The 24,841-nt window shown below is 40.7% G+C and overlaps 1 protein-coding gene across 4 annotated transcripts in view; it reads right to left on the minus strand.

Annotated features, from left to right (window-relative positions):
• Nucleotides 1-24,841, minus strand: part of LOC124870090 (low-density lipoprotein receptor-related protein 8-like) — a 138,762-nt gene that overhangs the window by 66,155 nt on the left and 47,766 nt on the right. For all 4 annotated transcript variants that reach the window (XM_047368568.1, XM_047368569.1, XM_047368567.1 and 1 more), the window contains exon 4: nucleotides 8,827-8,955. In XM_047368568.1, the coding sequence (XP_047224524.1) occupies nucleotides 8,827-8,955 (129 nt within the window). The remainder of the gene's footprint in view (nucleotides 1-8,826; nucleotides 8,956-24,841) is intronic.

Consider the following 24,841-nt stretch of genomic DNA (forward strand, 5'->3'; position numbering starts at 1 on the left):
ATCTCCTGCACTTGTTAAGTTTGTTATCCCCAGTCTTTCGGTGGTCACACAAAATTCTAGAAAGATTGAAAAAATCTGGAAAGACTTAAAGCTGTGTAAGCCTGCCCCCAGCCATGTGAGTTGTTGAATCCAGTGTTTTTCTGAACTCTTGCCCTCTGACCAGCCCAGCTGACTGCCTTGCCTGAACAAGATAATCTAAGAAGAACTTTGACGAATACATCTCACATTTTATTAAAACTTCCACATGCGTAAATACCCATTCTGGGAGTTTATGCCTTAGTAAATTGCAGCACCTTTAGATTTCCATACCTGCTGCCATCCAAATTGTTTGTATTTCGTAATCGCTCGTAATCATACAAAACGTGACCAGGTAGTTGAACTACCAACCAGCAAAGTTCAACAGAGAGTTTTGGATAACTTGTTAGACTTTTTGGCTGAATGTATGCCTAAAAATAATTGAGTATTTTATTGTTAGTGGTTTTACCATTCATGTGTTGCCCTGCTAAGTTGTTTTCTCAGGAATGTATAAATCTTTTTTAGTCTTTTAGCTTTGCATATTCCTTAGAAGGTCCTACACATTAGTAGGGGCACACATTTTACTGTTTTAGCTGTTTTTAATTTAGAAACTGCTGTGTTTTCTGATCACAAACCTGTTTTATATGACATTTCTTTTGTCCTTGAGTATACAGCTGGCGCTCCAGCCAAGTGCTGTCATATGTTTAACTTTTCCATTGCTGCTCTCTTCTCTTCTGCTTTTATTTAGTGATTCTGGGACCATTATTTGTCTCACCACAGATGAACTGTTTTCATAGTTTCAGGAAACTTGTATTAAGACCCTAGAAACAGTGGCCCCATTAAAAAGCGGGTGCTACCTCAGCCCTTGTAAAACTACACAACCCAAGCAGCCAGACTTCAGTGTGAGAGAACAGAGCAAAAGTGGAAGAAAGAAATTGCAGATTTCTTCTAACATGTTGAAAGAATATTGGAAATGTTATCAAACATTGCAAAATGGCAAAAAGAATTTACTCTTCCTAAGTCATTGCTTCAAATTGTCATAAACCCTGTGTTCTTTTTACCAGTTCTATTCTTAATGTGCCCCAGTCTACCAGCCTGAAAGCTGATGTTTGCAATAGTTGTCTTTAGCTTTGTTGTTGACAAGGTTGAGTCAACTAGGTCAGCGATATCACCTTCTGCAGGTGTTAAAGAGGTGGTTAGTCATATAAAACATTCAGGATACCATGCTGATGCCATGCCTGCATGTATCTTTAAAAGAGGTTTTTCCTTCAACTAGAACCTCAGTCCTTGCCATTATAAATAGTAGTATTGTTTTCAGTGTGGTTCCTGATGTTTTGCACTTTCTGTCAACATAAGCCTCTTTTTTTTTTTTGCAAGGTTCCTCAAGGCTCAGTTCTTGGTCCTCTTCTTTTTTTTCTCTGTACCTGCTCTCTTTATGGTCTATTTTTAAGAAACATGGAATATTCCACGGTTATTCACCTGCCTCTGACACCTGGCCAATGCTCCATTTAATACTTAAAATACTTAAAACAGTCTTGATGACCATAAGGCTTGGATGATCATAATTCCAATGAAAGGAAAAGAGAGATCATATTATTCAGGCCAAACAATACCTCACACAATGAAGTTGCTAATTTTGGTTGCCTTTAGCCATACATCAAACAGTGTGTAACCAACCTGGGAGTAATTATGGACTCAGATTTCTGTTTTGCAGAAATCTGTCTTTGATTTAGGCAAGCAGACTGGAGAAAATACATGCTTATATCTCAACGCATCTTGACTTTTGCATTGAATAAAATGCATTGCAGAAGGCATCACTCAGGCATCCCTTTCAAGTATTCAACTTGTTCAAAATACTGCTGCCCATCTTTTAACTGGTACACACAGACACTAGCACGTCTCACTGACTCTGTCATCTCTCCACTGGCTTCCTGTTAACCACAGAATTAATAGCAAAATTCTGATGTTGGCTTAAAAATGGCTAAATGCTCTTGCTCCTCTGTACCTCTCTGTTTTGTTTCAGCTTCATCTTCCTTTACAGGCCTTCAGATCAACTGGCCTGCTGCACAAAAACTAGGCAGAAACCTAAAGGAGATTGCTTGTAAGGAACAGAAAACGCTCAGTGTCAGTCTACTAATCTAATATCCCTGTGGCAGAAAACTCTGCAACTCCTGATGGTCTCTATAGCCAATTTCTAACATTTTGAACAGTGTCCTCACCTGCATTTGGGACCATTAAAATAAACTAATCTTCCAGTGGATTAGATCCATGTGAGTAATAGTTACTTTGGAAATGTATGCTCAAATAGTCTCAACATTGTCATTTTAGCCATTGCACATAGTACATAGCATTAAATATTTTCATTGTACAACCCATCCCTAGATGGGTGATATAACGTACTGGCGGTATAGCAATGTAATGGTTGTGTTTCTTTAACCATACCTAAAATGGAGATAATCAGATGATCAACATTAGAGATAAACATACTAGACTCAGATCATACCTGTACTCTGTTGTGGTGGAAGTAATATTGAAATTAAATGTATTTCAGAATTTTCAGAAGCTCAGTGATCATTTTCATGTCCTGCCATCCTCTACTCCACTGTCTACGCATCTTCTAATTTTATATAAATATTTGCTTATGATTAGACAGTCAAGATATCCTTGTATTTCCTGTAATTCTGGACTGCTTATGTTTTTTTTTTTTTATTCTAATAAACCGATTTTTTACCAAAACATTTTCTGTTTACCTGATGAAAATAAAATAAATATAAGTGTGTTAGTCAGTGTTTGGTAGTTATTGAAAAGGAATCATGTAGTTGTAAAGCAACAACTCTGGCCAAATCCAGGTTGGGAAAAAATCAAATAATGATTTAAACTTTTCCTGCTCAAGGATCCAGTACAACTTAAGGAATAGTGGAATGAATTTTTTAACCGTATAACTTTGAAGCTGCTTTTCGTCTATTTTTTATCAGTTGAAAAAAAAAACAATATTTAGTAGCTAATAGGTGTTATAAACGGAATAAAGGAGTAATGCCATCTGCTTGAATTAAAGTGTAGTGCAGCTCCCCCGTGAGAAAGAAGCAGGTATAGAAAATGGATGAATGTATGAATTAATTTGATACCATTTGGAATAAGGCTGTAACATACCTGAATGTGGAAAAAGTGCAGGACCATGAATATCTTTTAGATGCACTGTATGATCAAATTTAAAAATTCTTGGTACAATATCATCACCGCCACATTCTACAAAAATGTAAGTTCTGGAATTTTGCAAACATTTTGCAAGATTTATCTTACTTAAAGTTTGTATTTAAATGGATTTGGTCCACCATCTCTTTATGGCTATATTAGGAAATTACAGAAATGCAAACAAATTTAAGTGTTAATTATCAAATTCCATTAAGTAAAAAATTTTTTGCTCACAGTCTTCTCCGTCAAGAGAGGGAAGCTCTGGAATCCATAACTTGCTCATTAGAAATCTACTTTTAAATTGAATTTCCAAGAAATCTGTTAGAGTCTCAGCAACAAATGTGTATTCATGTTCATGTTGTAAGTGCAATTGGTTTTTAGTTTATATTATGTCCTTGATCAAGTTGTGGAATTTTATGAAAGTAATTGTTTTTTATTCTGTTGCAAAATGATTTTTTAAGTGTGTGAGCTCCTGAGAGTGACCCAATCTTTCACAAATGCTTATAGAAGCAGTCTGCATGCTGGTGCTAGTTTTATACACCTGGGACAATGGAACTGGCCAGAAAACACATAAATTTAAAGATTCAGATCAGGGGTCTCCTATTAAAATAGCAGGAGGTCCACTCCCTCCCTCATCCAAACACTTTGGGGTCCGAACATTTTAAATCAAGAGACAAAAATCGAGCTGCATCTGTGCAACTTGGTATAATTCTGCTCTCCTTGTGCTTGTGGCAGGCAGGGTAATTTGCTTAACCTTTTCCTTAAATTGTTCTTCTTTTCCATCTCAAAGTGTTTCTACCACAGCTTCCATGCACTCTGTGATCATTTCCCAGTCAGTGAAAAGCTTATTATGTTTTCCCAGAATCCAATGTACAGGTCCTTCTCAAAATATTAGCACATTGTGATGAAGTTCATTATTTTCCATAATGTAATGATGAAAATTTTACATACATATATTTTAGATTCATTGCACACTAACTGAAATATTTCAGGTCTTTTATTGTCTTAATACGGATGATTTTGGCATACAGCTCATGAAAACCCAAAATTCCTATCTCACAAAATTAGCATATTTCATCCGACCAATAAAAGAAAAGTGTTTTTAATACAAAAAATGTCAACCTTCAAATAATCATGTACAGTTATGCACTCAATACTTGGTTGGGAATCCTTTTGCAGAAATGACTGCTTCAATGCGGCGTGGCATGGAGGCAATCAGCCTGTGGCACTGCTGAGGTCTTATGGAGGCTCAGGATGCTTCGATAGCGGCCTTTAGCTCATCCAGAGTGTTGGGTCTTGAGTCTCTCAACGTTCTCTTCACAATATCCCACAGATTCTCTATGGGGTTCAGGTCAGGAGAGTTGGCAGGCCAATTGAGCACAGTGATACCATGGTCAGTAAACCATTTACCAGTGGTTTTGGTACTGTGTGCAGGTGCCAGGTCGTGCTGAAAAATGAAATCTTCATCTCCATAAAGCTTTTCAGCAGATGGAAACATGAAGTGCTCCAAAATCTCCTGATAGCTAGCTGCATTGACCCTGCCCTTGATAAAACACAGTGGACCAACACCAGCAGCTGACACGGCACCCCAGACCATCACTGACTGTGGGTACTTGACACTGGACTTCTGGCATTTTGGCATTTCCTTCTCCCCAGTCTTCCTCTAGACTCTGGCACCTTGATTTCCAAATGACATGCAGAATTTGCTTTCATCCAAAAAAAGTACTTTGGACCACTGAGCAACAGTCCAGTGCTGCTTCTCTGTAGCCCAGGTCAGGCGCTTCTGCCGCTGTTTCTGGTTCAAAAGTGGCTTGACCTGGGGAATGCGGCACCTGTAGCCCATTTCCTGCACACACCTGTGCACGGTGGCTCTGGATGTTTCTACTCCAGACTTAGTCCACTGCTTCCGCAGGTCCCCCAAGGTCTGGAATCGGCCCTTCTCCACAATCTTCCTCAGGGTCCGGTCACCTCTTCTCGTTGTGCAGCGTTTTCTGCCACACTTTTTCCTTCCCACAGACTTCCCACTGAGGTGCCTTGATACAGCACTCTGGGAACAGCCTATTCGTTCAGAAATTTCTTTCTGTGTCTTACCCTCTTGCTTGAGGGTGTCAATAGTGGCCTTCTGGACAGCAGTCAGGTCGGCAGTCTTACCCATGATTGGGGTTTTGAGTGATGAACCAGGCTGGGAGTTTTAAAGGCCTCAGGAATCTTTTGCAGGTGTTTAGAGTTAACTCGTTGATTCAGATGATTAGGTTCATAGCTCGTTTAGAGACCCTTTTATTGATATGCAAATTTTGTGAGATAGGAATTTTGGGTTTTCATGAGCTGTATGCCAAAATCATCCGTGTTAAGACAATAAAAGACCTGAAATATTTCAGTTAGTGTGCAATGAATCTAAAATATATGAATGTTAAATTTTCATCATGACATTATGGAAAATAATGAACTTTATCACTATATGCTAATATTTTGAGAAGGACCTGTATACCTGGTATCATAATTGTCTTTACCAATGTAGAAAATATGTAAAAATAGTCCTTCGCTATTATCAGTTTGCCACCAAAACAGATTTAGGTTGATTTGCTGTAGCATGTTGTTGAATACAGAACATAATGTCATTTAAATGCGGGTTATAAGTGATCTTTGAAGTCTAAAATTGACCTAAAATGTATCTCCTTTAGAGCAGCTTTGGAATGAAGGCTTCATTTGGTCTTCATGTTTACAATTAGTGTTGGGTGGTTTGTACGTGTTTCAGATTAATAGGGCATTTCAGTGAGGATGAAAACAGTGGTAACCCTTATCTAAGGGCAGCATAAGTAAAAGAAAACATCAAAAACGGAACACGCCCAGTGAGTATATGTTTTGTTGAAAATAAATCCCAAAAAATCTTAAACATCTGTAGACATCTAAGCTAAAATTGGTATATATTTAATTTAAAAGTAAAAGTTTTTCCATTGTGTTTGTAGTCTAAATATAGTCCTGTTTTAGCCCAGATTAACAAGCATCAAAGAAGTTGTGATGATGTTAAGTTGCTGATGTTAAAACCAAGAGCAACACAGTCACTCTTTATACTGGATATATATTATTAAGTCCAGGACTCCTGGTGTGTACAGTGTAGTGCCATGTCTGCGCCACTGTATGAGAGTGCAGCTTTGGTTGGATAGTTGATTTTTGCTGAACAACTGACAATTTTACTTTAATGAAAATGAACTGGAATGAGGTGATGCCTGCGAGCTAGTTTAGGCAGTGAGCTGTAGCCTGTGCTGCTGCTTCACACGTGATCTCCCATACACTCCACAGAACATACAAGCAGACCTCACCAATTAGGACGGTTTATTTTAGCTTTCTGAATCATTCTGCAAAACATGTCACACTGCTGCTGCTGCTCTGCTGCTTTTCAGTCCCTCCACCAACCCAGCACCCACGTGGGCTCATAGACTCCTCATTCCTGCCATGCTAAAAGTCATGTTCAGGGGGCAAAGAAACTTGTCACTCCATGACATGTTGAATGACATTGGAATAAAGTGATGGGGTTGGAGCCTAGATGTCAGATCCAAACCTATTCTATACTCTTTAACAAAGACATTTATTTCAACATTTACAAGTGAGTTGTCTCACTAAACTTCATCTCTGATGATGCCTAGAAAGCCTCTTGTTGTCAGAGCACAGACTGTAAACCTTAAATGTTAACAACTCTCCTGCCAGCACAGAAACAAATATTTAGAGAAACTGTCATATTTACCACTCAGTTTTTAGATCTCAAATAAACAAAAATACAAATTCACAACTGAAAAAGCAAGGACATTCCTTCATACTATATCAAATAATGCTGTCTTCAAGTTTCCGTTTATGCTTTCTGGCATTTCTGCATGATTTAGAGACCTTTTAATTCTGTCTAAGCTTAGACCACTTTCGATTCAGACAATTACCTTGGTCTAAACCTAGTTGAACTGTATACGTCTTAATCAGGGCTACATTTAGATGTGAAAATAACTCATCTCTGAGTGAGCTCTACGTGGAGACTCAATGTTACACTGGGCCGACTGCTCCGTGACAAGACATTCTAAATATTTTTGGCAGACTTTTGAAAAGGGTTTCTGTATAACATAAAACATAGACCAATAGACCAATGTAAGATTTTTTTTTTTTGGAAGCCTCAGGTTAACTTTTTTGTTTACTTTTTACTGACATGTATGACAACGATATTAGTACTACCTTCTGAACTTTGATGAGTACTGTGGTTAGTGATGCTGCAGCACAGAAAAAGTAGGGGGAAATCAATGCTTTGCAGCTCCAGATTTGATCTGCAGAGACATTTCAAAGCATCTAATCCTTGTTTCAAACATCATCCTTCAGGTTGGTACTGAGCCCAGTCGCTTTTAGATAACATGGTCTGATCAGCATTTAATAGCACTAATTTGTGATGCTATCAGGCCCCGTTGCTAATGCAGCAGCCAGCCTCTCTCAGCTGGTCAAGCTTGGCGCCACATGTCCCTACAGAGATTTGAGCCTTTGGCTGGGTGGACAACATCCTGCTGCCTGCCCTTGTGTCACTACTGAGAGGCTTAAGACTGCCACATCAATACAGACATTAGAAAGAGAGCAGGATTAGTCCAGGCTAGACTGGGTCTCAATAAGCAGCGCAGTAATAAGCCATCTAAGCTAAGAAGGTGTTAGACTGAAATTCAATACAGTCACTACCGCTTGCTCCAGCATGAGTGCATAAGGGTTACTTTTGAGGTCTGTAAGTCATTCAGTGGATAATCAAACAAATATTGTTAGACAACAAATTAACCACCTTTATTCAGGTGGGTTAAAACAGAAGATTTTCATTTTAAAGTTATATTTTTAGCTATATATTTAACAGGTCAAAATTTATTTAAATCCCCAACAGACAAGAAGTACAGGTGTGTGAGTTGCTGAATTCACACAACAGTAAAAAAAAATATTTTTAAAATGGTTTTTTTTTGTTGCAAATGCTGAATTGCGCCATTTCCACAGCCTTCAACTCTAAACACCTTTAGATTTGTTGCCTCAATCACATTTTCCTGACATGAAGAGGAAAGAAGCAAGAAAAAAAACAGCAGATTTTTTCCCGGATCCTCAGAAGTAGGCCAAGGATAGTCCCTGAAGTGATTTGGGGGTGGGGGTTACCATACGTGCGAGCCATGTGATTGGCTGTGTCTAAGGTGCCTTCATACTTGATGGCTCTAAGGGCTTCATGGAGAATGTAAGAATTATACAAATTGTAGAAATCCTCCTAGTATCACTAGGAAGCCCCCATATTTGACATTTCACATCACAAATCATTTTACATCAAAGGGGACTCTACAGTCAAGTGCAGGTGGCTTAAATCTGAATTCACCTGACATCCATCTGATTATAGTATCTTTTCTACTGTGCTTTAATGTGTTTAACCTCTAAATAACAAGATCAAAGTGGATCAAGCCTTTTCTAATCTAAAAAAATCTAAGTTCATCTGTGTTCCTCAGAAAGTCATTCACTCAGGTAAATCTGTGAATGTCACCATTTCTTATCAAAATGTACTCCTAAGATGCAATCAACTGTAAAAAATAAAAAAGACATTTGCTTACAGGAAAGCGACTTTGTGAGACTCACCAGATGCACAGTCCTCCTCGTCCGCTCCGTTCTCGCAATCTTTCTCCCCGTCACATCTCCATGACAACGAGACACACTTGTTGGTGGATCCCCCACAGTCAAATTTCTCTGGAGGGCACGTCTGTTTGCCTGTGGATGGAGATCAAAGAGGCAGGGAAGATTTCCTGAAGTGAATTTATAGTCCCTTAGAGGCAGTTAAAAAAACTACAAAACACAACATTCGTGATGCAGTTAAAACTTATCTGATAATACAACAGTCCGGCCAATTGGTTTTACTGTTTGGTTTGCCTCTATAGCAGCGAGGCATGCAGAAGGATCCTGAAGCACAGCTAATGCCCATTAGTGGAAACGCAAGAGAAAAACCCAGCTCCCCCATACCCCCTTTTTTTTCTTTTCCTGCCAATCCGTTAAAATTGGCACAGTCGATTTGACTCAGATTACAGGATGTTTAATATGGCGAATGTGGTTAATAATAAACCTTTGCTTACAGTGCAGCCTGAAGATTTCCAGCAAAAAATCAAGGACAACCTACAAACCAATCATTCCATCTTTTTGATCTTAATATTATTTACTGATAAATATAATTACAGATGCACTAAGAAATCATCTGGTAATCAGAAGTTCCAGAAACTTTTACGCTTTACCAGCCCTTATCCGCAATCAGCAGGTTGGAAAATAAAGATTTTATATTTTGCAATCAGTGAAGTCACCATACATATGCACTGCCAAGTCACACTGACAAACAATGCTCCTCACTGTGGAAGTTGTTACTACAGGAAGAAGACTCGGTTAACTATCAGTGAGGTGAAATGACATCAGGTAGCACAAATGTTTAAAGAAGCTATTCAAAAGAAATGGCTTTTTTCCAGAGGCTTATTGGGGGTTTAGTGAGGATGCCACCACAAGAAGTTAACTGTCAAGGTACAGGTTTACAAACTGGGGAATACACATAGACCGCTGATAACAGTCTTTGTGTGTATTCAGTTTAAAATATTCTCACTGTAATCATGTAGTTTCTTTTTCCTTCTAGAACTGTTATAGCTGGTAATTATTTTTGAAATTATCTTGAAGAAAAAAAAAAAAAAAGTTATATTCTGTGATATGATGCCCATTACAATTTCTGATGTGGAAAAAGGGGAAAAATAGTGAAAAATAATTAGCTTTAAACAAACAAACAATAAAGGAGATATAATGTAACGCTTTTTGCTTAGATGCTTATTCTACAGATATCCCTGTCCCAGTTATGCATGTTCCCCGTGACAACCTTTTTGCAGCCCCCACACAGGAAGCCAACTCCATTATTTGCTGTGGGAAGAGTAAAAACAAGCTCCATAATGAGCATCATTGTGAGTTCTAACAGAATCTCTGATGCTGTCGCTGGTAATATTAGTAGCTGTTGCTGTACATTACAGTGTGGGTTATTGAACTAGACAGCAAGGGAGTCTCCGAGGCCATGTTTGCACACATAGTACATCTGTTCGTCCAGTTAGAACATTGCATTTATGTTAAATGTGAATTCCTACTTATCTCATACAAATCCGATTTGCTAAAGATTTCACTTAGAAAAAGGGAGAAATTCTCTATTTGACTAAAAGAGTCAGATTATAAAATGTTTTGGTATGGCTTGTAGAAGTTCTGTTATTACAACATCAGTGCCCGTTTAGGATTTAAACATACAGTACATGGTTTCTTAATCTCTACAGTACATTCTTGTTAATGTCTTAACTACAGTCAGAACCTTAAACATGCCTTTCCAATTTCAGTTTTATGTGTTATTTTGCAACTGTCATGGAGGTCTTACAGGTCAATTACACTCAGTATATAAAGGACATTGCTTTTATTGCAGTTTCTCTTAAGAGATCCACAGTACTCAGCATGTCACTTTTACAGAAATACCTGTAGTTGTAAATTTCATTGTCTCACTCATACCAGTTTTACAGACAATATTTAAGTCATTCCTCATGAGGAATCAACATCCTTCAATTGATTTTCTTCAGACTACATGCACCCTGAGTTAATGAGCAAGATGTCGGGTATGAAGACCTGCCAGCTTGTGTTTAGTCAGCACTGCAAAGTGACAGGCAAGAATAGAGTTTGAATGGTGCACACATGGTAAGCCTGGCGGTCGTATATCAATGACCGCTTATGACGATCTGAGCCCGAGTGGTGTTTCATTAATGGACTTCTGTGCCAGTCCATAATGAATGCCATGTTCAAGCATAAGGGTGTTCATCAGTACACTTGGCACTGGGACACCCTAGGCAGGAGGTTGATGATCGACTTTCAGCCGCTTATCTTGGAAACTCAGGTGAAGAGAGGGGCTGAGCTGTCCATTGATCACCACCTGGTAGTGAGTTGGATGTGCTGGAAGAGGTGGAAGCCAGACAGACTGGGCAGGCCCAAGCGTATAGTGAGGATTTGCTAGGAACGTCTGGCGGAGCCCTCAGCCAGGGATGTATACAACTTTCACCTCCGGGAGAACTTTGACCAGATTCCGGGGAAGGTTGGAGAACATAGAATGGACTATGTTCTCCGCCTCTATTGTCGATGCTGCCACTCTTAGCTGTAGCCGTAAGGTCTGCGGTGCCTGTCGTGGCAGCAATCCCCGAACCCAGTGGTGGACACCGGCAGTAAGGGATGCCGTTAAAGCTATAGGAAGTTCTCCTATCGGCTGTAGTTGGCTTGTGGGACTCCTGAGGTGACTGACGGGTGCCATGAAGCCAAGCATGCGGTGGCCAGGGCTGTGGCTGGGGGAAAAACCCAGGCCTGGGAGGAGTTCGGTAAGGCCATGGAGAAGGACTACCGGTCAGGCTTGAAGTGATTCTGGCAAAGTGTCTAACCCAGACTCAGGAGAGGGAAGCAGTGCTTTGGCAACACAGTTTATAGTAGGAGTGGGGAGCTGCTGACTACAACTGAGGACATTATCGGGCAGTGAAAGGAGTACTTCAAGGATCTCCTCAATCCTGCTGTCATGCATTCCCTGGTGAAAGAAGAGGCTGGGGACTCGGAGCTGGACTCGTTCATCACCCAGGCTGAAGACACCGAGGTGGTCAAAAAGCTCCATGGTGGCAAAGCTTGCGGTGGATGAGATCCGTCCTGAGTACCTCAAGTCTCTGGATACTATGGGGCTGTCGTGGTTGGCACACCTCCACATTGCATGGTGGTCGGGGACAGTGCCTCTGGACTGGCAGACTGGTGTGGTGGCCCCCCTTCACAAAAAGGGGTACCAGAGGGTGTGTTCCAACTACAGGGGGATCACACTCATCAGCCTGCCTGGTAAGGCCTATGCCAGGATATTGGAGAGAAGAGTCCAGCTGATAGTCAAACCTCAGCTTCAGGAGGAGCAGTGTGGTTTTTGTCCCAGCCGTGGAACACTGGACCAGCTCTAGACCCTCTAAAGGATACTCTAGCGTTGATGGGAGTTTGCCCAACCGATCTACGTGTGTTTTCTGGACCTGGAGAAGGCCTTCGACCTTGTACCTCGTGGTGCCCTTGGGCTCCCCCCAGAGGAGCTAAATGAGGTGTCTAGGCATCTCTACTAAGTCTGCTGCCCCCACAACCTGGTCCTAAATAAAGCTGAAGACGATGAATACGAGTAAGAGTATGAGTACACTTATGACAAGCTGATATATGTCACTGATGTCTGGCTTTATTTCCAACTCTTACATTGCAGCTTTCCACAGAGCTGTGTACATGTTGGTGCATATTTGTGTGTGTGTCTCTTAGCTCTTCTCTGCAGGGTGTGACTGGCATGTGGGGCACCACAGCTGCAGCTCATTAAGACTAATCAGCAAGATCATAAAGAGGAGCAGATTTAATGAGGAAGATGCCAGACTGTTAGGTCATGCAGCGTGGTAATCAGGCCTGCACACCAAATGTTATTCGCTCTCCCATTTCCTGATCTTACCTGAACCTGTTTCTGCTTCTTATCAGAATCCAGTCCATGCTCCATCCTTGTGATCAGCTTCCTCATTCCAATGGTCATTGGAGAAATCTTCTCAAGATCACCTCAGTTATTCTGTTCACTGCTCCTTGGGACTTTCTGCTGAAAGCAGTTGCTTCCCCCACTCAGAAACTTACCTTTCACTCACCAGCCTGTCTTCCTTCTGACACCATCCATTGTTTACCTTCTCCAGGAAATCCACATCCACAGGTCCTGCAGATGCTTTTAGAGAATTGTCAGTCAGTCAGTCATTTTCTACCGCTTATTCCATAGTGGGTCACGGGGAGCTGGTGCCTATCTCCAGCAGTCTACGGGCGAGAGGCAGGGTACACCCTGGACAGGTCGCCAGTCCATCGCAGGGCAACACACATACAACCATACACACACTCATTCATACACCTAAATGCAATTTTAGAGTTACCAATTAACCTTACAGGCATGTTTTTGGACTGTGGGAGGAAGCCGGAGTACCCGGTGAGAACCCACGCATGCACGGGGAGAACATGCAATTTTAAAAGCTTTAAAGTCTGAGTTTTATGTGAAATTTATAACTTTTGAGGGTGGGCAGGTGAAGGCAGACCTTGCTAAGATAAAGGCAGGTCAGGAATGGCTTACTCCTATTACTAGGAAACAGCTCCTGGGTTTCTTAGGCATTGCAAATTTCTTCATTTGGGTTAGGGTCTCCCTGCTCTCACTTCTGCTCCCCAAAAATGGTAAATGGCTTGTACTTGTATAGCGCTTCATCAAGTCTCCAGAGACCCCAAAGCACTTCACACTAAATTCAGTCATTCACCCATTCATACACACATTCACACACGGACAGTGGTAAGCTACACTGTGGCCACAGCTGCCATGAAGCAGACAGGTCCTTTTCAGAACTCAAAGAAAGATTCTTCACAGCTCTAATCCTGGTCCATCCTGACCCATCTGCTCAATTCACTCTCAAGGTGGACGCCTCGGGCACAGAAGTTGGAGCCGTGCTCTCACAAAGATCTCCTTTTGACAGTAAGCTCCATACTTGTGGGGTTGTTTCTAAAAGTTTCTCTCCTCCAGAAAGGAACTGTGACTTTTGAGATCAAGAACTCCTTGTCATTAAGAATGGAGACATTGGCTGGAGGGCACGAGCAACTGATCATCTTTTGGACGAATCATAGGAACTTCGGCTATTTCAAATCAGCTAAGCAACAAAAGTCACGTTAGTGGTTTTGGTCTTTGTTTTTCTCCCATTTCAACTACTCCATAACTTATCATCCAGGTTCCAGGAACATCAAACACGATGCACTCTCCAAACAATTCTCCTCAGAAGAAAAACATCTAAGAATCAGAAATCACCTTCCATCAAGTCTTGCATTGTTGGGGATCACTCCTGGGATCTGGAGAGCCGAATCCAACAAAAAGGACCAGATCCACTAAGGGGTTGCCCCAGTACATTCCTTCACCCATCCACTCTCAGGTAATACATTGGGCTCTTTATTGTAATTTCTCCTGTCATCCTGGCTAAACTAATTGCCAAACCAAGCGACTCAATCTAGCGACTCAAAAACACTCTTCGATGAGTCTGGGTCAATAACCCAACTTCTTGGAGTCATCACCAGGAGGTGGTGACGTTTCTATGTATGTCTTTCTGACCGCTTCTCTACAGTGTGTGACTGGCAGGTGGAGCACCACAGCCACAGCTCGTTAAGGCTAATCAGGAGGAGTATAAAGAGGAGCAATAAGGAAGATGCCAGATTGTTAGCTCATGCTCATGATAATTAGGCCTGCACACTAAATTCACTCTCGTTTCCTGCTCTTATCAGAGTCTGTTTCTCCTTTATTTTATGGCACTAGCAGACTTTATTTTACAGTACATAGACAAAAAATGGACAGCAAATGTCCCAGGGTCAGGAATCAAACCCTGGACGATTGCGTTGAGGACTCATAGACCCTCTAAATGGTGAGCACGCACTATCTCTGCATCACACATCGCACCCGTTTCTCTTTATCAGGATCCAGTCCAATCTCAATCTCTAATTTCTTCGTAATGGAGATCAGGGTCCTCATTCCCTGGATCATTGGAGAGTTACTCTCCTCACTGCTCCTTGAAACTTTCTTCTGAAAGCAGTCGGTTTCTCTGCTCACCAACTTACCTTACACTCACCTGCCTGTCCACCCTCCAACACCAATGAATCCACCACAACCTGCCTAGAAATAAGGAAACACACTCTAAATCATCAAACTACCAAACACTATGGATTTCCCACCTTCTTCAGGAAAATCCTCATCCACCACCAACAGTAAGCTCCCAAAAGATTCTGCTACTTAATCAAATTTTTTGTTTGAAGCATAGCATAAAGCACAAATTCAATATTTTTTATTTTAATTTTAAAGTACCTTTACACAAATGCTGCATTTCTGTACATAAAAATCAAAACAGTTTTCATCACTGTCAATGATTAATCAGAAGTGCTCGACCGATGTATAGATGCTACAGTCCTCGAAGTGGCCGTCCCGGGTTCGAGTCCCGGACCCGTAGACCTTTGCCGAATGTACCATACAGACCTACTGAGATATAAAATGTATCAATTATATACACTGGTCTCTGTGGTGAAAATAAATACACAACATAACACAGAACCACTAAAACAGCCTTTGATGATGACATTTTTGACACTAATGGAGTCTTACATAGATCTCTACAAACGTCCTGGTGGAAAAGGACAATCAACGGCTATTTTTTTCAATCATTTGATTAATCACATCAACCAAAGTTCTTCTTTTTGTTTGCATAATTAAAAAAAATACATAAATAAAAAAAAGTTATTTGAGTTGCAGGGTAGATATTAGTTCTAGGTTTAAACATAGTTTGAAGCCAAGATGCTGGCCTTTCACCCAGAACTCAAACTTCAATTAAAAAGGGAGCTACAACACCAGGCCAGCTGTGCAAAACAAGAACAGTAACATTTCAGCTATACTATTTCTGTATTAACCAAACTATAGACCAGAAAGTACAAAATGTATACATAAAATCTGCATTAGAAGTCGTCTAAATGTGTAATTAAAGGCATGCATTCACCCTCTGCCTGAGAATGTTACAGTCCTTGCAGCATTGATGGGTTGACACTAGGAAGGCAGGAGGTGGAAGTCTTTGAGTCGCTTTGTGTCTGGGAAAAGATAGAAGTAAAGATGGCTGATGCAGCCAGACCATGATCCCTTCTATAAAAAAAACAGATCTAAGCACTGACATGGCCAGTGCTCTCTGTTTCAACATCAGTAGATATTTGTGGGCTGAATAACAACTGCAGGTAAATGTCAAATAGACAATACTTCAATATGAAGGAGAGAACTAATGCTTGCAGTTTTGGCACCATCGTGTTGACAGCTGTACTGTATTTAAATAATACGCTGGAAAATGTCCTGCAGCGATGAAGGAGATAGAAAAGTTTCATGGTGACAAGCAATTTGATCAGGCAGTTCTGTATTAGCAAGACCAAAAAGAAAATATTGAGTCAAGATGCTAAATGTGTTCTACTACTTCTATGCTGGCAACAGCAATGTCGTGTCTTTGTTCTGCAACTTGTCTTTTTCAGTCAAACCTAATTTGCTTCTTTCCAAACACAACTGTCAACCACTGACAGATGAGTATGTAAATGCTGAACTGAAATGAATGCTTACGAAGGAGTAATGTTTGAATGACAATACAGGGGCTGCTTGAGGTTCGCAAAAACATAAAAAGATGAAAGAGGGGAAGACGAAAGAATCTTTGAAAGTGGAAATAACACTGAAATCCACTGAAATAAATTTTAGCTCTATGTAGAACCTCACAAAAAAAGATGAAAATAAAAAGGTTGAAAATGAAAAAGGAGAAACACAAAGGGGAAAATTAAGAGCAAAAGGGAATCCTTAAAGAAAGGAGAAATGTAGAATTTCAAGTGAGGAATTATACAGAACCAACTTGCTGCTTGGAGACTACAGGATGGAAAATTGTTATTGTTAGTGTGTTGGCAAAAAAAAAACTTTGCTGCATATTAAATGCTTTATCTCTGCTTGCTCCCTGAGTGTTACTCCATTATCTAAATAAAACCTCTGTAATCGATTGTTTTTTTCATTCATTTGTTAGCAAACCTCCTCAGACTTTGCTTGGTGAGGTTTCTAGTCCATCAGACCAATAACATGCACACCGTTTTTCACACTAACTAGATAATGTGCAGACTAAAGCAGTTGGGTGAATATATACTCAAAATATTTTAATTCTGTGCCAGAGCTTAGCACAGAGAGATGTGAGGAATATGAAGTATTTCTGTAGTCAAAACAAAAGATAATTTTTTTATTATGTCATTCTCTGACTATATTCATTGAAAATAAATTCTGCTAACTTAAAACCAAATCATGTAGCTGGGCACGCAGTGACTGTAATATGAATATGGTGGCTCTGTTAAACTGCATTCTAAATTCAGGTTTGACTTATGACACAGCTATGATTTACTAGTGCTGAAGTTATTAGTAATAGTTACTTGTCTGCAACCTGGGAACCTCCACTCCAAAACCATTCATTGTCAGTTTTATTGCTAAACAAGAAAAATTGTGGTATCTTTGTACAAAGTTTATATGAATATTATATATTATAAATATATCATAAATATAATGAATATAAAACTTTTTGCTTGCCCTGTCCGCTTGGGCATTTCCACCTCCAGTCCGCCACCTTGGGTGTCTCTGTATGGCTTCACGCTTTTCACGACATTGCAACACTGAATACTTTTTTGACCATGGATAAGTATCTAGAGTTGTTACAGCCTCTTGATAAGGCCATGTACCTCAAGGAAAGTGTGGTCATCAAAAAGGTGGATCCATATGTTGGTTTGTTTAGTGCAAATCCGGACGATTGGCCGCACATAATTTTTAGACAAGTATTAAACTATTTTTTCATAGCCACAACATAGGCAAAAATCCATGCTAAGTACAACTTTGCCTTTTATAGGATAAGTACATAATAGTTATATTAATAGATAATACAGTATAACAGTAAAGGTAAATTGCAGCCTACATCCAGCTGGTCAAGGTGTGAGTGCTGCTTACTGAAGTAGGTCACAGCACTGAGTGCTGCCACCCAGCTCAGAATCAATTGATCAGCTCATGGTCTTAGCAAACTACTTTCTAGAATATTATGACGATAAATGTAGACGAACATTTTTATTTACCTGTCACAAAATGTGCACTGCACACTCGGGCGTGAGTGAAGTTCAAGCCGTCATAATCCGCCCTGGATATCCGATTCAGCCACAGCAGTCGACGTTGTGAAATACCTGTAGTTGTAAATTTCATTGTCTCACTCATACCAGTTTTACAGACAATATTTAAGTCATTCCTCATGAGGAATCAACATCCTTCAATTGATTTTCTTCAGACTACATGCACCCTGAGTTAATGAGCAAGATGTCGGGTATGAAGACCTGCCAGCTTGTGTTTAGTCAGCACTGCAAAGTGACAGGCAAGAATAGAGTTTGAATGGTGCACACATGGTAAGCCTGGCGGTCGTATATCAATGACCGCTTATGACGATCTGAGCCCGAGTGGTGTTTCATTAATGGACTTCTGTGCCAGTCCATAATGAATGCCATGTTCAAGCATAAGGGTGTTCATCAGTACACTTGGCACTGGGACACCCTAGGCAGGACGTTGATGATCGACTTTCAGCCGCTTATCTTGGAAACTCAGGTGAAGAGAGGGGCTGAGCTGTCCATTGATCACCACCTGGTAGTGAGTTGGATGTGCTGGAAGAGGTGGAAGCCAGACAGACTGGGCAGGCCCAAGCGTATAGTGAGGATTTGCTAGGAACGTCTGGCGGAGCCCTCAGCCAGGGATGTATACAACTTTCACCTCCGGGAGAGCTTTGACCAGATTCTGGGGAAGGTTGGAGAACATAGAGTGGACTATGTTCTCCGCCTCTATTGTCGATGCTGCCACTCTTAGCTGTAGCCGTAAGGTCTGCGGTGCCTGTCGTGGCAGCAATCCCCGAACCCAGTGGTGGACACCGGCAGTAAGGGATGCCACAGCAGTCGACGTTGTGTACTCAGTGTTTTTGTTTCCTCAGACTGATTTTCTATCACGGCTGGCAGACGATAGAATGAACATTGGTCTTGACCACCACGCGCAGCACAACCCACAATTAAGTACATTTTCCCAATAGTTAAATTGAATGGTGCGGAGTTTTGCTTCACTGATCCCACTAATACTACAAAAACAGGCTAGGCTGTAGCTGCCACCCAAGATGGCAATTGCGAAGTGCGGTCACAAGACCGCAACGTCATTTGAAAACCCCCCATTTGGAGAGTCCAGTTCCAAGTGCACTAATAACCATTTGCATTCCTGAGGCCTTGACTCTCCACAGTCCATTTCCTCCATTTGAGTTACTGTCGCTTGGAATAGCTACATCTGTCATTACTGCACTATTTTCTGGTTTGTCCATCAACACAATGTTTGGTTGGTTAGCCATCAGCCATCAATCTGAATGTGGATGTCCCACTGGATCTTAGTCCTATCATTCTCCACCGCTTGGTGTTGTCATTCAATCTGACTGGGGGAGCTCTAGCCCATACTCAGTACAGATGTTCCTCTACACTATTCCTCCCACTTGGTTATGGCATTCCATGTATGCCTTTCCTGTCAGCATCTTTGCACAGCCAGCTGTTATGTGTTGGACGGTTTCACAGGCCTCTTTGCACAGCCTGCATCTTGGGTCCTGTCAAGGATTGTGACAGTTGTAGCACACATCCTGGGTATGTAATTGTGTGATGGCCTTTGAAGCTGTGACTAACTGCAGCCATTATCTTATAGATATCTCTGAATGTTTTTATTCCACCCCTCTGGCTTCTGTCTAGACAGAGCACTCTGTAAACAGCGTGCATCTTTAGAAATGAACATTTGTAGTTTACCCTCATGGTCAAAACATATCTGTATTAAAATAATTATTGGTTTTATTCTAATTTTCCGAGACTGAAGTTTTTTATTAGCTATAATCAATAATCAAAAATTTATAAATTACAAATTAACATAAACCTCCTGAAATATAACTTTTTGAATTGATTTAGCTATAATGTATGCATTGTGCATCAAACACTGTTGAAATCTCAGGAGATTTCTACTTCCTGGTTAAATAATGTTTTGAAATACAAAAACCAAAGTAAACATAAGGCCTTGACTTCAGAGTTAACTCCTGCAGAAAAATCCCAACAGGAACTGAAAGTCAATATTTTCTAGGCTTATGAGGAAACTTTAATAATCTAAAAACTTATAGTTCACCCTAAATTATATAACACATGACAAATGACATTAAAAGCGGAACACGCTGAATCTCAAAGGAACTGCCTTTTCTTTCTTAATGGTCCATTTTTTGTAATTTTATTCATTTGAATAAATGAAGACTCCTGAAGGAACTGGAAAACACTGAACTTCACTCTTGGCTGTCAACTCATTGAAATGTCTTTAAAATCCCAGAGGACCAACTGACACAGAGTTGAGCTGAATTTATTAATTTTGTCAGAAAGCATCATGTAGCCACCATCCCATCTCACTCTTAAATCCTTGAAACTGTCACTCCAGCATTGTGGGAGCAGAGGAGCTTCTGCACAGCTGGCTGCAGTGGCCCACTTCCTCCTTGATTACACGCTAATCTAATTTGAAAACCAGGAGCGCTGGCACTTCACATGTTTCTCCAAAGAATCATTCAATTTTCACTGCTTGTGAGTTACTTGTTCCGTGTGCCCCGGATTTGAAATCAGCAGAGCAGTGCTACTCTAGCATGTAATTGGGAATCCAATCAGTGAGGCAGAATGACTCTGGCACAGATGTCTGCAGAACAAAGTTCAAAATGTCTCCGCAATGTGTGTGCAAGCATGATTGTTTGTAGTGTATGTTTGGGTACTGCAAGAAAAGAAAAAGAATAACAGTGTGTCATGGTGCACAACACATTTTATTTCATTAGCAGTGGAAAATTAATAATTACCATCCATCCATCTATTGTCTATACCCGCTTATCCTTTCAGGGTTGCGGAGGGAGGACAGGTGGGTATGTTCTATAGCTGGTGGTAATTGAGTAAGAGGTGGGGTTCACCCATGTCAGGTCATCAGTCAATCACAAATTATTGATTACCATAACAGCACATGTTAAATAAAATACAATGTGCAGAGAGAGTATGTGTAAAATACTCCACATCTATAGGCATAAACCTTCTTTTGTACCTCTGACCAGTCACATCCAGGCTGGTTTGGATGCAAGAAAATGCATTTGATAAATGCAACCTTGGAATAAGGAGATGCTCTCCTCTGCTAAAAGTATTCATCTGCCTTCAAACACACATGAACTTGAGTGACACTGCACTCAAACTTTAGGGTTTTCATATGATGTGGTTCACCCCTGAAATATCTTCAGTTGTTCTGGGATGATTTTTCACAAGCTTTGTATTTATGCAACTTTTTCACTCTTTTTCCAGAAGCACATTTGTGAGATCCTACGCTAATGTTAGACGAGAAGGCCTGGCACCCAGTCTCCGTCCTACTTTATCCCAAAGCTTTTGAACAAGTTGAGATCAGGACTTTAGGCCAGTTAAGTTCTTCTACACCAAACTTGCTCATCCATGTCTTTATGAGCCTTGCTTTGTGCACTGGTGCACAGGCATGTTGGGATAGGAAGGGGCTATCCCTAAACTTTACCTAATGAGTTGGGAACATGAAATTGTCCAAATGTTTATGCAGAAGCATTAATAGTTAATTTCGGTGGAACTAATAGGGCAAGCCCAGCTGGAGAAAAAAAACACCCCACATCATAGTTTATTTGGCACTTTACACAATGCAGTCAGGAAAGTGCTGTTCTTCTTGCAACTGCCAAACCTTGACTTGTCCAATGGATTATTAGATTGGGAGGTATGGCACATCATTCCAGAGAAAACCTCTTCACTCCTCTGGATACCAGTAATAATAGTGATGGTATGGTGAAGCGTGTTTTACACCACTGCATTGGTTGCTTTGCATTGTACTTGTTGATGTAAGGCTTGGATGCAGCTGTTGGGACATGAAGACTTATTCTATGAAGCTATCTCTGTACTGTTCTTTAGCTAATTTATTGGCCGCATGATGTTTGCAGGTCTTAAGTGACTGACCTGGTAACCTCTGCACCACAGTGTCTGGAGACCACATAATGTTTGAGCTGCTGTCTTTCTCAACCACTTCCACTTTGTTATTATACTACTAACAGTTGACTGTGGAATGTTAATGATTTGTAAAATTGGGAATTTAAAAAATTGACTTATTCCCAGGTGGCATCCTATCAGGTCCCATGGTGGAAATCCCTGAACTCCTAAAAGAGTTCAATTCTTTAACAAATGTTTGTAGAAGTTCTCTCTGCATGCCTGGGGCTGCACTTTGCACTACACCTGTGGCCATGGATGCCTGAATAGGTTATAAAAAAAGGGAGCAAAGTGGGGGGAAAAATATACCTAACCACCCAGCCAAGATTTAATATCTGAAGTGTACATTCTCCCGGGGTCAAAAGCTCAAACTTATAACTCACAATAAAGTCATCTCCTTTTAAAGTATTTACCTGATAAAAACATTTTTCAATATCATTTTTTGGAGGTTTAGAAAGATGGAATACTGCACAATAGATTAGTCCAGGATAGTGCCACTTTGAATTCAGACAAATGTTTGCCAGTTTGTACTGTCTAGGTTATTTCATTTAATAAGCCAATTTAAAGAGTGTCCAGTCAGGTTTAGCTAGAGGACAGTTAACGGGACACCGTTTCCACAAATGGGAGCTTCATTGCCACAGACACAGACTGCATAACACCTATGTGCATTCGCATGTTGCTGTGTTACACTGGTAAGTCTGAGCAGCCTCTATATACAGGGGTTAGACAATGTAACTGAAACACCTGGTTTTAGACCACAATAATGTATTAGTATGGTGTAGGGCCTCCTTTTGCGGCCAATACAGCGTCAATTCGTCTTGGGAATGACATATACAAGACCTGCACAGTGGTCAGAGGGATTTTAAGCCATTCTTCTTGCAGGATAGTGGTCAGGTCACTACGTGATACTGGTGGAGGAAAACGTTTCCTGACTCGCTCCTCCAAAACACCCCAAAGTCGCTCAATAATATTTAGATCTTGTGACTGTGCAGGCCATGGGAGATGTTCAACTTCACTTTCATGTTCATCAAACCAATCTTTCACCAGTCTTGCTGTGTGTATTGGTGCATTGTCATCCTGATACACGGCACCGCCTTCAGGATACGATGATTGAACCAATGGATGCACATGGTCCTCAAGAATGGTTCGGTAGTCCTTGGCAGTGCCCATCTAGCACAAGTATTGGGCCAAGGGAATGCCATGATATGGCAGCCCAAACCATCACAGATCCACGCCCATGCTTCACTCTGGACATGCAACAGTCTGGGTGGTACGCTTCTTTGGGGCTTCTCCATACCGTAGCTCTCCAGGATGTGGGGAAAACAGTAAAGGTGGACTCATCAGAGATCAATACATGTTTCACATTGTCCACAGCCCAAGATTTGCGATCCTTGCACCATTGAAACCGACGTTTGGCATTGGCATGAGTGACCAAAGGTTTGGCTATAGCAGCCCGGCCGTGTATATTGACCCTGTGGAGCTCCGGATGGACAGTTCTGATGGAAACAGGAGAGTTGAGGTGCACATTTAATTCTGCCGTGATTTGGGCTGCCGTGGTTTTATGTTTTTTGGATACAATCCGGGTTAGCACCCGAACATCCCTTTCAGACAGCTTCCTCTTGCGTCCACAGTTAATCTTGTTGGATGTGGTTTGTCCTTCTTGGTGGTATGCTGACATTACCCTGGATACTGTGGCTCTTGATACATCACAAAGACTTGCTGTCTTGGTCACAGATGTGCAAGACGTGCACCAACAATTTGTCCTCTTTTGAACTCTGGTATGTCACCCATAATGTTGTGTGCATTTCAATATTTTGAGCAAAATTGTGCTCTTACCCTGCTAATTGAACCTTCACACTCTGCTCTTACTGGTGCAATGTGCAATCAATGAAGACTGGCTACCAGGCTGGTCCAATTTAGCCATGAAACCTCCCACACTAAAATGACAGGTGTGTCAGTTTCATTGTCCAACCCCTGTTGTACAAGGTGGTGCAAATTTTCTGCAGCATTTTACTTGATTTACAGGGAGTGAGAGATGTTATAACACCTAAAAAGGCCATTCAGATTATTTACTTACTCAGCAGCTGCTGCTGCAGTGCTTCTGCTCCATTCAAACTTAAAATTGGTGAATGATTAATTCCGAGCAGTGTGATCACTTTAACCTGTATCTAAGAACATAGACTAAAATATTTTAACTTTACCATAAAAATATCACAAAAAGGCTTTGATGAGAGCAATACAGTCCTGATCCTGATGTGTTTGTGGTTAGATTTTCTGCTAAGTATATTTTGATTATTTCTTTGCTGTTTATTTTGTTCCTTAGGTCTTGTTTTCTGAAGTTTATTATTTCTCTATGCTTATTATTCATTATCTGTTCTTTCTTTTCTGTTTTATACTAGTCTTCTTTTTACATCTAGAATTTGTTCCGGTTATATCCTTCCCTGGGATTGTTTGGATTTCTGTTCAGCTCCTTTCGGGTTAATTAGTCTCCTTCCTTCAGTTGCACTGCCTTCTTCTCTGCCTCAGCTGCAACTCATTTCCTCTTATTAGCTAATCTGGTTTACCTGTCATTTCTCCACCCTGCCTCAGTATAAACATTCACTGCTTCTTTTTGTTCTCAGCTGGATTCTTCCATTTGACTGCTCATTCGGCTGGTTACTGATATAAAGGTATACAAAGGATTTAGAAAGTTATGACTCCTATGACTTAAACTACTTTTAATGAAATGCAAGAAAAGTAAAGTCACCAGTATCTATTCTGCCTGCACAGAGTAATATGCATGGTGTCTGTGTTTCACTTTTCCTTTGTTTATCAAAAAGGGTACATTTGGCTGTTTGGAAATATTTCCATTAATGAAAAACAGAAACGGGTGTGGAAACTGAAACAACTCCTCACATCACTCTTTTTA

This window comes from Girardinichthys multiradiatus, chromosome 6, assembly GCF_021462225.1.
Source record: "Girardinichthys multiradiatus isolate DD_20200921_A chromosome 6, DD_fGirMul_XY1, whole genome shotgun sequence".
Classification (NCBI taxonomy): domain Eukaryota; kingdom Metazoa; phylum Chordata; class Actinopteri; order Cyprinodontiformes; family Goodeidae; genus Girardinichthys; species Girardinichthys multiradiatus.